General features: G+C 40.2%; 1 protein-coding gene across 1 annotated transcript in view; it reads left to right on the top strand.

The window, feature by feature from the left end:
* The window catches only part of crhr1 (corticotropin releasing hormone receptor 1), a 31436-nt gene extending 15562 nt beyond the window's left edge, over positions 1–15874 (top strand). The window contains exons 5-14 of the mRNA XM_014968762.2: positions 5267–5349; positions 8379–8485; positions 9102–9222; positions 9705–9858; positions 10017–10077; positions 10314–10386; positions 10662–10747; positions 12041–12179; positions 12505–12546; positions 13390–15874. Of these exons, the coding sequence (XP_014824248.1) occupies positions 5267–5349; positions 8379–8485; positions 9102–9222; positions 9705–9858; positions 10017–10077; positions 10314–10386; positions 10662–10747; positions 12041–12179; positions 12505–12546; positions 13390–13530 (1007 nt within the window). The 3' untranslated portion in view covers positions 13531–15874. The remainder of the gene's footprint in view (positions 1–5266; positions 5350–8378; positions 8486–9101; positions 9223–9704; positions 9859–10016; positions 10078–10313; positions 10387–10661; positions 10748–12040; positions 12180–12504; positions 12547–13389) is intronic.
* The last annotated feature ends 931 nt before the right edge of the window (positions 15875–16805 follow it).

Raw genomic sequence — 16805 nt, forward strand, 5'->3', positions numbered from 1 at the left:
GACAAATGGGTCTGATTTTTACACTGGGTGCAGGTTGAGCTAGTATAGGTAAAGATGTAAGGTCTAGTTGAGCAGCATCTGATTTCCTCTTCTCCTCTGCAATCGTTTGTGCTATGGCAAACTGCGATTTTCTTGTTTGAAGTTTATTTTTCATCAATTTCATTTGTTTGACTCTGTCTTCTATATTGTCCCTTTCTTCTACTGGAATCCACATTTCCCAGGTCACAAAACTTTTAATAGATTCCTGGATCACATTCTCCACAAAGGACAGCTGCACTTCATATGCGCTTTTGTTCACAGTTAAAACTTTTATGTCAGAAGCATCATTACATGCCTTTTCTGCCTCTTGGATTGCAGTATAGAGTTCATCTTGACCATATCTTTTCCACAAATTAGACTGAACTATTTGTTTGACTTCTTCTAATTTTGATTCACAGTCATTAATAGTCTTTTCCAAATCAGCTTTTTGCTGTTTATCAAGTTCATCAGCTTCATCTCCCACCTCTGCCAGTAGTCCAGCTTCGTAATCATCATTTGAATCACTTACATGTCTGGCATCAGAAGTTAGCTTTTTAAACTCCTCTCGCAGTTCCATCTCTGTCATGTTGGAAGCTTTTCTGCTCAGGAAGTTTGCTTGCTTGGTGAAGGAAGACTTTGCCATGGTGCGATCCAGCTTCAATTGTTTCACTGACTTTCCAAACATTTCTTCAGCCATTGTGGATTGTATAGATGAGATGACCTGATGTTCCTCCTTGAGTTGATTCGTCAAAGCTCTTTTCTCAGGACTTCACTGTCATCTGATCTTCAGTTGGTTTCCATCTGGTTCCCAATTAGTTCAAACGGGTTTCCAGCTGGTTTCCATTGGTTTTCAACTGTCAAGTTTTTTGACCTCTACAAATCACCTTAGCTTCTGCCCAAACTTGAAAAGGGCTTGCTCCCATCAAGAAATCCAGGACCAACTCTTCTCAGTGTCATCTTTTTATTTTAAGTGTCATCAGTGTCATCTTTTCTCTTTTTTTTCTTTGAATCACTGTACTTTTCAATACATGACACCCAAGCAGGTTGAAAACCTACAAACAAACAAATTACAAATTACTTTTAAGTCCATTTTTGTAAAGCCAGCTAAGTCCTCCGAATGCAGGTTTAAAGTACAGTTCCTACCAGTGGTGTTTCTGCAGGAGCTTGAAGATGAGGTCTTTGTAGAGATTACTCCAAACACAGGTGTGCTGAGTTGTCTTATAGGCTCCTGAAGGCCTGAGTGAGCGAGACGGGTGTGCTTGATTTTCTGTGAGGCACGTGCCAGCTGGGTGGAGATGGTATTGCACTCACACCAATACACCACTTGCTGTTTTAACTTGACAATTGACTTAAAACAATCTTGCCAAAACTTGGATTGTAAGTTAATGTTGTTATATTTCAAGAGTTCTACGATATTTGAACTAGAAACTGGACCAAACTGTCTGGTAAGATTTTATGTTTTTCCCGTGAACCAGTTTGGATACAGCCAACAAAACCTGCAACGTCCTTTTTATTGTAAAACAAAAGGTTTTTTTTTTAAATTGCTGTGTTTACATTTATTTTCAAAATGTCAAATTGTGCAATTATATACTCAATGGAGACTCAGCTAGTAACTCAATATTATCAAGAAACAGGAGAGTCTGAGTTCCAGACTCTAATAGTAATAGCACTATTTAAATATTATTCCATCTTCCCACCTTTTGTACACCTCCATCTGATTGTTGTTCCTCCTCCTCCTCATTAAAACACATTCATTTCACCACCACCCCCATCTGCACCCGTTTCTCTTTTCCTCCATCCTCTGCCGTCCGACTCCTGATGAAACAGCAGGAATTACTGCAGCATTTCAGATTCTCCTTTATCCTCGGTTTTCTCTGCAGACTCGCCGTCAGTTCTGACCCACACCAGTTGGATCCTGGTTACCAAACTCCATCTGGGGTTCAGTATATTCTGGCTGATCAAGGAAAAACCATGTGTGATTCATAATACTACTGCAGTACATTAAATATGCTCATAAACACCCTATGCTTCATTTGAAAGTTAAGATTCTTGAGATTCAAGTAACAAACCTACAGGGAGCAACAGGTAAATGCACTGTAAATATTAATGATGCAGACTCCACCACTGTAAAAACACAAAATCTTACTAATTATTTTTGTTTAGTTTCAAGTGCAAATATCTTAGTACACAAAACTAACTGAAAAGTAACTTTTCAGCAAGATGTAGAAGATTATTTTCTAAAACAATTCTTAAACATTGTTAAAAAAGTGCTAATTTCAGTGGCAGATTTTTTTCACTTGTAAGAATTACTGATTTAAATCAAGTTCCTCTATCTTGCTGAGAAGTTACTTGTGAGTTAGTTTTGTCATAATCCAAGTGTACTAATATATTTGCATGAGGAACTAAACAAAAAATACTTATTTTGTAGTGAAAACACAAACACAAAAAAGAAATGCAACAGAAAAACTCTGTGAACCAAAAGGGAAACAAATAACAGAAATAACAGCAACTATAAAACGTTGCTAAATTGCTCCACAAAATGGAAATCCTCCAGACCACAAGGGGGAGTCTAGAGTACATAATATTATCTACATAAACATGCTGCTGTTCTATAACGTTGGAAACAGCATGAAGTATGACACATTTTTTGCTTTCTTTCTCCAGCTTTCTTGTTTTTGCTACATTTTTGAAGGTGTTACGACTGAGTAAAACAGGGGGCTCAAAACCCATCCCTGTGGTACGCCCATGCTAGGGACAATGTTACTGGTACTGACCTTCAAGTTAGAAACTACAGAACTACACGTAAAATATCTTTACATCTGAGTCTGATTGAGTGCAGACGATTCAACCAGAATATGAAAATATTTCAGGGAACTCTTTTCTCAGAGTTTACCTCAAAGGATGACAGCTACACATTCCTCACCAACAAGTGCTACAAATGTTTAGGCGAAACTTTAGGTGAAGATTCAAAAATCAGAACACAACAATTCAAATCAAGTGAATGAAGAAGTCTGGTATGAATGACTAACTCCAACACTCGGATCATCAGAATCCGCCCACGGAGTTCTGCAGTTTGATCCACAGCTACATCGCTGCAGGGAGAAGCGCCTGCGAGCGCTGCAGGCTGACTTCTGCTCACCCCCAGGTGGAGTAAAAATAACAGCAGGAAGATCAGAACCCACCTGACTGGAAGGTTGGAAACAGAACCGCTGCAGTAGTTCCTGGAGAAACGCCTTCAGTCCAACGTCGTTCCATACTGAAACGATACAGCTAGAGCTGAAGCAGTTAATTCAATTAATCCTGATTAATCAATTATTCAAGTAATTGTCAACTAATTTAGTAATAGATTGGTAGTTAACTGGAGTATACAGACCCTAAAAAGGTCATTTGCTGAAAGAACGACATACACAAAGCAGATATTAAGACAATCTGTGTAAAAAATAAAGCTCTGGAAAAATTAAGAGACCACTTAAAATGATCAGTTTTTCTGATTTTACTTTTTATAAGTATATGTTTGAGTAAAATGAACATTGTTCTTTTTGGTTGTATTTACTCAGAATGCCCTGCGCTGTCGTTTGCTTCCTGCTTTTGGAGCGGTCTCTGGTCCACTTGGCATTAACATATGCATTCAAACCGAACCAGCGTTAACGTCAACCAAACAAAGACCGAGGTTTGTAGGCGGACCAGAGTTCACTTTTTGGTCCGGTTCACGGTTCCCCAAACAAACCGGACGTTAGACAAACAAACTGGAATTTGATTAAAGTGAACTAAACAGGGCTGGTGTGAATGCATCTTGTTCTGGTTCTGATCAGAATCTGAATCGATTTTCAGGAAGTTCTTCTAGAACTCTTCGATCCGACTGAGAAGCGGCAAGAACGAGCCGCCATGTTTCCTCAGTCAGAAGCTCTACAGTTTCACTGACCAACATCTCAGGCTGAGGAGGATCCAATTCCTTATTTCCTGCCAGCCGGCTCCTCACAGATCAGCACAGTGGGGAGGTGCACCGTGTTAGCAGCGTGTGTGTTAATGTGTGTGTTAACGTGTGAGTTAATGTGTGTGTTAACGTGTGAGTTAATGTGTGTGTTAATGAGTGGGTGGCCATGAATATCCCATCTAATTAGTGGTTTATTTCTTGATCTGACTTTAAAGAATGACTCATCTGTGTGTTTCTGCATGCACGTGTGGGTGTGTGTGTGTGTGTGTGTGTGTGTGTGTGTGTACGAACCCAGCTGGAGTTCTCTCACTCCATCTTTATCACCACCACCGTCCTCATCCTCTCTCTTTCAAGCTCTCCACTCTGATGTCATCAAGCCTCTGGTCTCTGACTGGTTGCTGCCTCAGGTGTCACTCACGTTATTGATTCAGGCAGCCGATCATTTATCGGAACAATACCCCATCCCCGACTCAGCTGACTGGGCTGGATCAGGGTGGTACCAGTCAGGCACGGTTCTGGCGTTGCCGTGGTTACAGAAGCTGCACACAGACGGCTGTGTGTTGATTCGTCAGAGCAGAGTGTGGGAGTTTAACACCAAACTGTGTTTCTGTGAGTGTGAGGAGCCGATGTGTGAGAACAAAAAACTTCAAAAACACCGGACGCGGAACAGAGGAGAACAACAAACCCGGATCGGAACCAGGAATAGAACCCAGAACCAAAAAACTTCACGGATACAGGACACAGAAAAACAGCCACAGTGCAGAGCAGAACCCAGGATGCAACTGCAAAAACACAAAATATCGCCAAGTAATTTTAGGTCAGTTTGTAGTTCAAATATCTTAGTTCACTGGAAATAAGACTAAATTAATTTAAAAGTAACTTTTCAGCAAGATATAGGATCTTGTTTTAAGTCAATTCCTTTATATTGATGGAAACAGTTCCAGTTCCACTGGAAGATTATTTTACTTATAACAAGTTATTTTCCCATGTTCAAACTCAGACATTTCTGAGTTTTTTCAAGCAAATTTGTGAAGTTTCAAGCTCAGAAATTTTCTTGTTTTTTATAGAAAATTTCTGATAGTAATTTCAAAATGTCAGATTTTATTTTTGGGCGGAAATGTTTTTTTTTTTTTCCAACTACAATGCCCCTAATACGCCGTCGTAGCATCATTGATCCTCATCCATGTTGGTTTCAGACCAAACTGCAAACATAACAGTAGGGAACAGCGCCTTTCTTCCACTTGGAGGTGAGAGCTTGCACTACAGCTGATTCTGAAAGAGAACTAGAACCGGTTCTGTTCTGTTTGTGTTTAGACAGGGTCTACAGAGAGTGCCAGTCCAACGGAACCTGGGCGCCTCGAGGAAACTACAGTCAGTGCACCGAGATCATCGTCCTGGTGAGACTCATCAATACAAACACCAATCACAAAGTGACCAATAACCGGGAAGTGAGGAAGACTTCTTCTGATTTCCATCCTCGTCCTTCAGCTGTTCTGGTTGAAGAGTCTGCAGTGAAAAACCAAACAAAACTGAGCTTCTTTGGTACCGTTCGCTGTTCTGTTTGACAGCTTGTGACCTTAAGGTCGGCTACTCTTGCTAACGCAAACTTTATTTCATTACTGATCAAACTCTGTTCGGTTCTGATATTCTTCTTCTTGGTGGTAAATCTGTATTAATAAAATCACATTGATAATGCTGATAAAAATTATCCTGCGGCATGTTTTTGTCTCCGGTTACCATGGCGACTCACTGATTTCAATGAAAAGTCAATGAAAGGAAACAAGGACAAGCAGCTGAATTGAATTTCTGGGTAAACATGCAGTGTTTGGTCACTGTTTGGACCTGGGACAGAACAGACGGGTCCAGTTCAGGTCCAGTGATCCGGTTTGTTTCAAAATCACAGTTAGGTCAGGTGGAAGAGTTCAGATGAGTTTATGAGGCTCGGTTTGAAGATGTGGTTTCTAAGGTTGAGCAGCAGGTCAGAATTCAACCGGATCAGAACCCGGGTCAAATGCAGCATTTCTAGAACTTTGTCGATATTTCACTAATGTCGAAAAAACACAATTTCACAATTGAAGTGTTTCCATTAAATGACAAATGCAGTTAAAATCACATGTGAATGAGTTTGTTCACCTGATAAGTTAATAAAAAATAAGCCGTGCCATCATCCACTTACCACTTCCTGTCGTCTTCTTTGTCGTTTCCGCCAGTAGTAACAGCCGGTTGTTGATCACATGACTTGTGAAAAAAGTGTTTCCACTGCACTTTTACAAAATGCATTTACTTTGAAACAGCTTAAAAACAGTTTTTAGTGAAAAACATGAGTTTTGTCAAATTAGACTGTTTCCATTAAGGGAATGTGTTTTCGGAACTCCAGTTTTTGCGACCAGAATTGCACAAATTCTAATTCCACAAGGTCAATCGGAATTTTAGGTCAATGGACATGCAGCTATAGACTGGAACTGGTTCTGCTAATTTAAGTCACTAAATACGTCAGAACCTTTTGGTTCTGTTGGGAGAAATCCTGTCAGACAAATCTGAACACACACAGACCCAGAAACCCACAGAGGGAGAAACGGTCTGAGCCAATCAGAGACGAGTGTGACAACGCAGCTGAGATCCAAATGTCAGCGGGAACGAGGAAACCATCTGGACCTTCACTCAGTGTGTTATAGAGACTGTGTGTGTGTGTGTGTGTGCGTGTGTGTGTGTGTGTGTGTGTGTGTGTGTGTGTGTGTGTGTGTGTGTGTGTGTGTGTGTGTGTGTGTGTGTGTGTGTGTGTGTGTGTGAAGACATATCCGTTCCTTACGCTGGGACCTAAATGTCTCCTTCATGGACTCCAGGTGTGGATCGACCTCTGGACCCCAACCTGCAGTGTGTCCTCACAGAGACATAAAGAGCAGCCGGGGTGTGTCCATTGGTCCATGTGTTGTCTCTCTGTCCCACTGAGGCAATCTGTTTCCTTTTTCCTGCTCTCCTCTGATTGGATGGCAGAGCTGGCTGTGAGCCAATCACATCTCTGTGGTCAATAAAGTGGAAAGACTTCACAGAGACGTCCATGTGTCTGAGGGCTTTGGGACCTCACACTGATCTGTGGTTAATGTCTCCTGATCTGTATCTTCTGAGTATTGATCAGTTGATTTAATTATACAGGCGGTTTCTGTCCAGTTCTCTGGTATAAAAGTTCTTCAGTCAGTTTCTCTGTTGATGTCAAATCAAGTAAGCAAACAAAAGGGACGATGCTTCACACTGATCCACCAGCATAATGTGACTCATCCAGAACTTTAATCAGTTCTGATGAAGACAACTGAAGCTGCATGGAGCATTGGACGATCCTCAAAGCTTTTAATCTGAGCAGTTTCTCTAGCAAAATCTACGTTTAACAGTTTGAGGTCTCTGTTTGTGAGCCGTTCAGTTAAAGTTATACATGACTAGTTGAACATGTTGGCCTAAATAATTACTAACCTGAAAGTTATTGGTTGGAATATGTTTAAAAATTCACAATTACTTCCAAATTTATATGTATTTATTATATTTTTCACCTATGGAGGTCGCCATTTTTCCACATGTGCAATGCATGCTGGGTCGATGACTTGGGTCAAATTTTTCATGAGCTGTTGCACACAAACTATCTGTTGAAGCAAACAAATGTGACCAGCTTGTGATCTTCTGTTTATTATACATTTACATTTTTAGGAGGAGCTCACTGAAACATTTGAAATAGCAAAAAAACAAAGTCAAAATGGCCGACTTCCTGTTTGTTGCAGGAAGTGGGTGCAAGAAACAATTTTGTAGGTCTCAGTGACATACGATAAAGTGCAATTTAAAGCGCCCAATTATCCAGTTTATTTAAAATAAGAAAACGAAGAAGAAGAAATTTAATCACTACATTTGGCACTCGGTTGTAATTAGCCGATAACTTAATGAGGAAATCCGTTTCAGTCACATCCTGTCAGTCAGCTTCTTATTCAAGCTCTGTTAACGAGCTCTGACAGCCACTCAGTGACAGAACTTCATGTCTTAATCAGCTCTAGTTAATTAAAGCGACCAAAGTACTTGTTTAATTAAAAGACAGATTTATTCATAACCTGCCAGTCAAATTACTGATTAATCAAGAAATAAGTCAGAGACTTGAACAGCTGGTCACCGATTCCCTGTTGCCTTACCTGAGTGAGTCATCTTCCGTGTCATGTGACCTGAGTCATGTGATCTGACGGTTCTGAAGCTTCCTACTGGTGAACAAAAATTCACACCAAAATAAAACTGAGCTATGATAATAATTACTAAAAAATGATTATAATGCTGGACTGAAGCTGTAAGTTTGGCCCAGTTTTATCTGAGCTGAACCAGAAAACCCAGATGAAGTCACCCTGAGGATCTGATCTCAGAGCAGCTCTGATGTTAAAGACGGTCTCTGTGTTTTCAGAGGAAGAGTAAAGTTCACTATCATGTGGCCGTGATCATCAACTACCTGGGTCACTGCATCTCTCTGGGGGCTCTGCTGCTCGCCTTCATGCTCTTCATGAGACTCAGGTAACTCACCTCTCTGTTTTTACACCTCTAGGTTAGCATGTTGGTTACGTTGGTAACCTGGTAACAGCCAGGAAATTCAGTTTGGAACCTTCAGTAACCGATGCAGGTGTTTTAAAGGGGCACTATTATAGAAAATCTTGCGTTATATCATGCTATAATGTTATTCCCTCTTTTAAAGCATACCTGGAGTATTGCTTTGATTCTCTCATGTTTGAGAAATCCTTTAATCTCCATGACAACCATTCAGTTCCTCCAGACTAGCCAGAAACAATTAGCAAACACCTGGTGGAACTGTGTACCTGCTGAGCTCATTATAGTAGCTACTTCTCAGTGCAACGCTGGTAAAAACGTTGTTAAAGGGTTAATAGAGGAGCCATGTTGTGATAACTTCCTGATGACAGAGTTTCAGGAAGAGCAGGAGTTTTTAAAGAGACAGGACCAATTTAAAGCTTTTAAATTAGGACGTAAAAGTATGTAGCTTTTTTATGACAACTGAAGTTAACAAAGTTACGTGATTATGCTATAAAGTGACACCGTTTGCCTGGAAAACACATGATACTACCTCTTTAAAGACACAGAGGTGCATATTTCCTGATTGGTTGATGGTCTGTTCCAGGAGCATCCGCTGTCTGAGGAACATCATTCACTGGAATCTGATCTCAGCCTTCATCCTGAGGAACGCCACTTGGTTCATCGTCCAGTTAACCATGAACCCATCGGTTACCGAGAGCAACCAGGTGACAGCCACTCTGTAAAAACCTTAAAAGTGTGGATGAAAGCATACAAATGTATGCTCTCCACTCAGGTCAGATGTTCTTCATATTTCCCATTTTCTACTTTAATGTCAGGATGATGGCCATTTTTCAAGATGGCCGCCGGTTTATGAGCCTTTCAAACCAAAATATTGCCATAAAATCAGATGCCAAAACTGAAACTAAGGACCTTATTGTTTGAAAGTCTCACACCAGTCGACAACTGGGAGAAGATGAAGATGTTTGACGCAAATAGAGAGACAGTCGTCTTAATGGCTAGCGTTAGCGACTGCTAAGATTCTTGTTGAGCAAATTAACGGCTAGCAAACCTAAGTTTTTGGTTGGCTGTAGCTAATAGCTGCTGCCGATTTTAGTGTAAACATATACCCTCCACTACAACCATGGCAGCCATTTTGAAAATGGAAAAGAACCTTCCTTATCTTCCTCATCCTCTTCTTCCTCCTCAGGCGTGGTGCAGGTTGGTGACTGCAGCCTACAACTACTTCCATGTGACCAACTTCTTCTGGATGTTTGGGGAAGGATGTTACCTGCACACCGCCGTGGTGCTCACCTACTCCACCGACAAACTCAGGAAGTGGATGTTCATCTGCATCGGCTGGGGTCGGTTTACCTGTCTGGCTGTTTACCTGTCTGTCTGTATGAGGTGTACCTCTTCACATTTTTGTCCAACTGATTGTGTACCTATCTCTCTCTACACCTGTCAGACTTTACACCTGTCTGCCCTCAGCTCACCTGTCCACCTGTCTTTCTGCTTCCAGGTATTCCGTTTCCCATCATCGTGGCGTGGGCTTTTGGGAAGCTGTACTATGACAACGAGAAGTGAGTCGCTTAACTGTTTTGATCTTCTGCCTCTCCTCAGGTGGATTTAACACACCTGTCTGAAGTCACATGACAGCAGCTTGATTGTTTGTGATGTCAATAAACACTTTTCAGTCAGGCTAAGAGCAGTTTTTGATTTGATGCAGCCAACATAAAGAAAAATCAATGGGTAATGATGTCATACTTTCTTAAAGACCGCATCTTCTTCATCTGATTGGCTCCTGATTGAATTCCAGGTGCTGGTTTGGCAAGAAGACTGGTGTTTATACGGACTACATCTACCAAGGTCCTATGATCCTGGTCCTGCTGGTAAGAACAAACCCAGTCCACCTTAAACCCAACCAACATTCACTTTTAATCTTTAAAGTCCACCTTAAACTCAGCTAACCTAAGCAGTAAGTCTTCTTTTAATGGCACCGATGCATTTTTAATCCTTCCAGTCTACCTTAAACCCAAAACATTTCTGAACTTTCACCTTTCCCTCACCTCCAGGCCTGGCTCAAGAAAAAACACAGAAATGTCAAATCAGATTCATATTTACAGCAGATCTTCTATAAAGTCCAAACATCCTGGTTTCTCTTCAGATTAACTTCGTCTTCCTGTTTAACATCGTTCGGATTCTGATGACCAAACTGAGGGCGTCGACCACCTCAGAGACCATCCAATACAGGTATGAACAAACCATCCCACAGGTGGGGCTTATCAGTGGCTCCAGTGGAATATATTGAAGGAAAGAATATTTCCAGTGAAAACAGAAGTCCAGTAGAACGTATCCACTCAGTCCACTTAAATATTTACAATGGAACCAGCAGAGAATTTCCAGCAAATGCAAATAAATATTTCCAATTAGATCACAATATTTCTAGTGAGCCCAGATGCATTTTTTCAGTGAAACTAGAATATAATGAACATATTTTTAGTGAATGCAGTTTAATAACTCCAGGGAATATGTTGAAAATGTCCAGTGAATGCAGCTGAACATGTCCAGTGAATGCAGCTGAACATGTCCAGTGAATGCAGTTGAACATGTCCAGTGAATGCAGCTGAACATGTCCAGTGAATGCAGTTGAACATGTCCAGTGAATATAGCTGAACATGTCCAGTGAATGCAGTTGAACATGTCCAGTGAATATAGCTGAACATGTCCAGTGAATGCAGCTGAACATGTCCAGTGAATGCAGCTGAACATGTCCAGTGAATATAGCTGAACATGTCCAGTGAATGCAGCTGAACATGTCCAGTGAATGCAGCTGAACATGTCCAGTGAATATAGCTGAACATGTCCAGTGAATGCAGCCGAACATGTCCAGTGAATGCAGTTGAACATGTCCAGTGAATATAGCTGAACATGTCCAGTGAATGCAGTTGAACATGTCCAGTGAATATAGCTGAACATGTCCAGTGAATGCAGCTGAACATGTCCAGTGAATGCAGCTGAACATGTCCAGTGAATATAGCTGAACATGTCCAGTGAATGCAGCTGAACATGTCCAGTGAATGCAGCTGAACATGTCCAGTGAATATAGCTGAACATGTCCAGTGAATGCAGCTGAACATGTCCAGTGAATGCAGCTGAACATGTCCAGTGAATGCAGCTGAACATGTCCAGTGAATGCAGCTGAACATGTCCAGTGAATGCAGCTGAACATGTCCAGTGAATGCAGCTGAACATGTCCAGTGAATGCAGCTGAACATGTCCAGTGAATGCAGTTGAAAATGTCCAGTGAATGCAGTTGAAAATGTCCAGTGAATGCAGCTGAACATGTCCAGTGAATGCAGCTGAACATGTCCAGTGAATGCAGCTGAACATGTCCAGTGAATGCAGTTGAAAATGTCCAGTGAATGCAGTTGAAAATGTCCAGTGAATGCAGCTGAACATGTCCAGTGAATGCAGCTGAACATGTCCAGTGAATGCAGTTGAACATGTCCAGTGAATGCAGTTGTCTTCTCCTGTGCCCTGCAGGAAGGCGGTGAAGGCCACACTGGTGCTGCTGCCTCTGCTGGGAATCACCTACATGCTTTTCTTTGTGAATCCAGGAGGAGAAGACGAAGTGGCTCAGATCGTCTTCATTTACTTTAACTCCATCCTGGAGTCTTTCCAGGTTCGTTGAGTTTCCTCCAATGATTCAAAATCTGAGGCTGCAGCCAAACATCCTCCAGGAAGCAGCCTCTTCTGTGTCGGTCCGTATTCCTGGTTCTGGTCAGGGTGAACTGATGCAGCAACATCTGGAAGTTCTCCAGAGCCATTAAACAGATTGGGTCAAAGTTTAAGAGGGAATGTGGTGTTAAGTGGAGCTGGGTAGTTCCTTCGTTCAGAAGCATGAAGTTCAATAGTTTCCTGTCAGATCATGACCAGTTTCTGTTGATCAAACTGTATGAACAGCAGTCTGTTTATCTGAGCTAATGTCCCTCTGTCTGTCTCTGCAGGGCTTCTTCGTCTCCGTCTTCTACTGTTTCCTCAACAGTGAGGTAATTCAGGATAACTTTCCACCTGCATAAATTTTCCCAACTCAAATGAAAACAAACTCATTCCAGAGAGCAAGGCAAAAGGAAGTAAATGACCACGAAAGCAACAAACTGAAAAAAAACCCAAGTTGGATTAATCAATAACTAAAATAATTCATTATTTTAGCCCTAGTTTATCTTAAAATAGAACTGAGTTATTGGGAAGATTATCAGTCCCAATGACGCTAAAGCTGGTTAACGTCAGTTTAATTTACATTAAACTAACCAGAGCTGGGTAGAGTACCCAAAAAATGTACTCAAGTAAAAGTAAACAGTAACAGTTGATAAATTACTCAAGTAAGAGTAAAAAAGTCTAATCTAGTATTGAGCTGATCAAATTATCAATCATTTAATATTTAAAAATGACATCATCAGAGGAACCAAAATATAAATTTAAGTGGAAATTGATGTATTTTAAGGACCAAAATGACAATTCGCATTAGTAACTAAAAGTAACTCGATCAGGAAAAATAAAATTTTCCCAAATCAATTTCTTTGAATAAAAAAACTTACAAAACTTTAACAGAAACTGAAGGTGTGTCTCTGTGTCTGGTGAATTTCTTTGTCTTCCATTCAGTGGGTAGAAAATATAGAAATTTTACTCAAGTAAGAGTAAAAATACCTCATAATAAAATTGCTAATCATAATAATTCTTTCTTTTTTTTAAGTTACCCAATAGATATAATTGAGTAAAAGTAACTAGTTACTACTAAATTCTGAAACTAACCCAGGAGTTACGTGGTGAGCATCACGTGGTTCTGAGTGTGATCGTGTGATTTACTTGTCCACCTGTCCGTCTGCTTCCAGGTACGCTCCACAGTGAAGAAGCGTTGGATACGTTGGCACGATCGTCACTCCATCCGCAGCCGGACGGTCCGCGCCACGTCGCTGCCCACGTCGCCCAGCAGGGTATCCTTCCACAGCATCAAACAGTCCTCCAACCTCTGACACGCCGCCTCGTCCAATCACAGCCTCTGATGTGAACCGTCACCAATCAGTCACCTGGATTGGACCAATCACAGCGCAGGACACGCGTCTGAAAGGCCAATCAGAAGGAAAACTGTCAGTCCGGACTCTGATTGGCTCACAAGCTGACCAATCGTTGGACTCGATGACTCAGCTGCTTTTAACGGGTCACATGACGCACCAGGCAGCTATGTTCATGTATTTATTGATCAGGTGTGTGTATAATAGTAATCACCAGCTTTTTCTCCTGCGGGCCAGCAGGGGGTGCTGCTGAACATGTGAAGCCTGGTTCTTTGGTTTGTGTCGCTGTTGAGGATCATGCTGAGCTTGGTTCTGTTCTGCCACATCAAAGCACAAACTTCTAAAGGTTCTGTTAGGTTCTGATGGTCGGGAATCATTCTGGGGGTCAAACATGTTTCCAACCTTGATATTCATAAACAAGGAGATGTTCCTCATTTGAATCTTACCTGAAATCATTGTGGCTAAAACTAACTGAACATCTGGAACAGGGGTGTCCAAACATTTCGTCACATGGGCCAAAATCGTCAGCTCAAAAATACTCAAATATCATTTTTAAAAACTAAAATCACCAAAAAAAACTTTCCGTTTTTTTAGCTACTAAACCATAACTTACCATCGGCTATTTTAATTTAACAATCATATTTTTGTTTTTGTAATGGGAATAGGATTGTAGATCCAAAATTTATTATTCTGGACTTGAATGAAAAAAAAAAAAACTGGAACACTTGTGTTTTTAGCCAAATTTAATACAGCAATTAAAACCAGGCTTGCTGTACGTTAGATTACAAGTCAATGAGCAGATGTTGTCTTAGTTGCCATGGCAACAAAGCATGGGAAAAAATGTGTTGCGTCTAGCATTTATTTTGTAAGTAGATTTTAATTAAAAAGTTTAATTTATCTAATTTATTCTTTCTATCATTATATATTTGTATTTCATTCACTTTGCAGTTTAAAATGAACATATTTTAACACACATATAAGTCTTCAATGGAAAGGAGTAATTTGAAGAAAAAATAAAAATAAAAAATCGTGACCAGGCGGGCCGCACAAATTCAGTCCAGGGGACACAAATGGCCCCCGGCCCCTACTTTGAACACCCTTGACCTAGAATCAGGTCTTCTCCTCCTCCTCTTCACCGCTCTGTTTCCTGCTGATAAAATCCAGCTCTTCATTGTTTCCTGTCGCCGTCCAGGCGCTGAGGAGCTCTGGGGATAAGGTCAGCGGCTGTCGGACCTGTGAACCCGGTGGGCCATGGCTAACACGGGCGTTTCGTTTGATTTATCTCCATGAACCTGAATGATCCGCTGGAACCAGGAAATGGAGGCTCAGCACCGCACCTCCAAGCTGGAGGCTCAAGGCCAAAAGTTTAGTCCAGAACCAGAACTGACCCAACAGTCAGTTTTATGGATTCAGATTCCCTCTCAGGTTTTGTATCTACTTGTCTTATTTGTCCTGCAGGATGTGATGTCACTGCACTTCCTGTGTCCCCAAATCTTCATCCAGAGATTAATATTCTGGTTCCAATAATCCTTCATCACACTGTGGAATGCACTATTGCAGTGTTACTACACCCATAACAGTAATAGTACAGTATTACGATTGTAACGTTGCAGCATTACTTCAGTGTCCGCAGTTATTACAGTAATTTTCAGTCTTACAGTGTTACCATGAGTTGAATTTTTTTAATCGTTTTTGCACTTTATTCAACTTGTCAGATTTGTTTTCCTTGCAGTAATATTGATATTACAGTGATACTACTGAGGTATTACAGAGATATGAGTGTTATTTTGTTAATAATGTGTAAATACAGCAATATTACTTTATTATTACAGTAATATTACTTTATTATTACAGTAATATTGCTGTTATAGTCTGTATTTTGATGTAACCACCCAGCTCTTTACACGATTACATGGCCATCGTAGTTTTTGCACTTTGTTCATCAACTCTGTTTACATCCCGTTTTGTTCTGATAAACTGTATGATATTTTTGCACGTCTGGGCTCAGTTGAGTCAATTAGTCGATAAACTAACCCGACCCAGTTCTGGTCGGTCCTGAGAAAACTGGTAGTAACCATAGTAACCTTAGTCAGTAGGTGTCTAGAAAAAAAAAACTCAGGATGAAAACTGCTTCTCTTCCTCCTTTTTTCTGAACTCTGTTCCTGTGCCTAAAAATGTGAGTGATTATCAAGCTAATGACTGATTGATTGATTGATTGATGATTGATTGATTGATTGATTAAAAGCTGCTGCAATTACTGTATAAACTTTACATTGTTCATGTCAGATTAAACTCCTTCTAATGATGTTTGAGTAGTGTTCGATTCGTTCACCTGCAACCACAGCAACAATCAGCTCAGGTGGAGCTTATCATGCGAATTTTAAAACAACACATTCGTTAATCTGAGATTGTCTCAGATTAACAGCCAATGAATAACACTGTAAAAACACTAAATCTTGCCAAGTATTTGTAATCTAGTTTTTAGTGCCAATATCTACACTTGAAAAAAGACAAAACTAACTTACTTTTCATCTTATTTTAAGTCAATATTGATTTGAAAAGTATTAGTTTTACTGGCAGATTTTTTCACTTATAAAATGGGAAAAATATCTTGCTTTAACCTGTTTAGTTGAAATAATCTGCCAGTGAAACTAGTAGTTTTTTTAAAATATATATTATGGAATTATTACTAAAAACAAGATTTTACACCTTGCTAAAAAGTTACATGTACGTTAATTTTCTCTTAATTTTAATAGTCAAGACATTTGCTCTAGAAACTGTATAAAAACAACATCCTACAATTTTGTGTTTTTGAAGTGTAGCTTTGGTCTCTGGCAGCTAACCAATTACAAGACCTTAACTCAGTTTAAATTTCCACAATACCATTCAAATAAAGAAAAAAAAAACAACACTTTATTGATCCCAAAGGAAAATTAAACGTTGTAACTCGTATTAATTCAAATTCCTGAATACGTCACATTACTATAGATACAATCAATCTCATCTCAAATTTAAAACTGAAGGCTAATTTATAATGCAAAGTAGTCAAATGCTGTGTCCTTGTCAGTGTAGGAAAGAATTATTGAATGAAATAGATCAGATATGTCCATATCTTATACAGCGGCTCTGTTCCTCAGGGTAACACTGACACCTGGTGGACACAATCAGAATGCAGCTCGGTCTCTATTTTGTTTTTACTGGGTCTCAGAAGTCACAGTAGAGAACAACAGACAGAT

This window comes from Poecilia mexicana, unplaced genomic scaffold (assembly GCF_051168715.1).
Source record: "Poecilia mexicana isolate PSO_F unplaced genomic scaffold, ASM5116871v1 scaffold_8, whole genome shotgun sequence".
In the NCBI taxonomy this organism is placed as follows: Eukaryota; Metazoa; Chordata; class Actinopteri; order Cyprinodontiformes; family Poeciliidae; genus Poecilia; species Poecilia mexicana.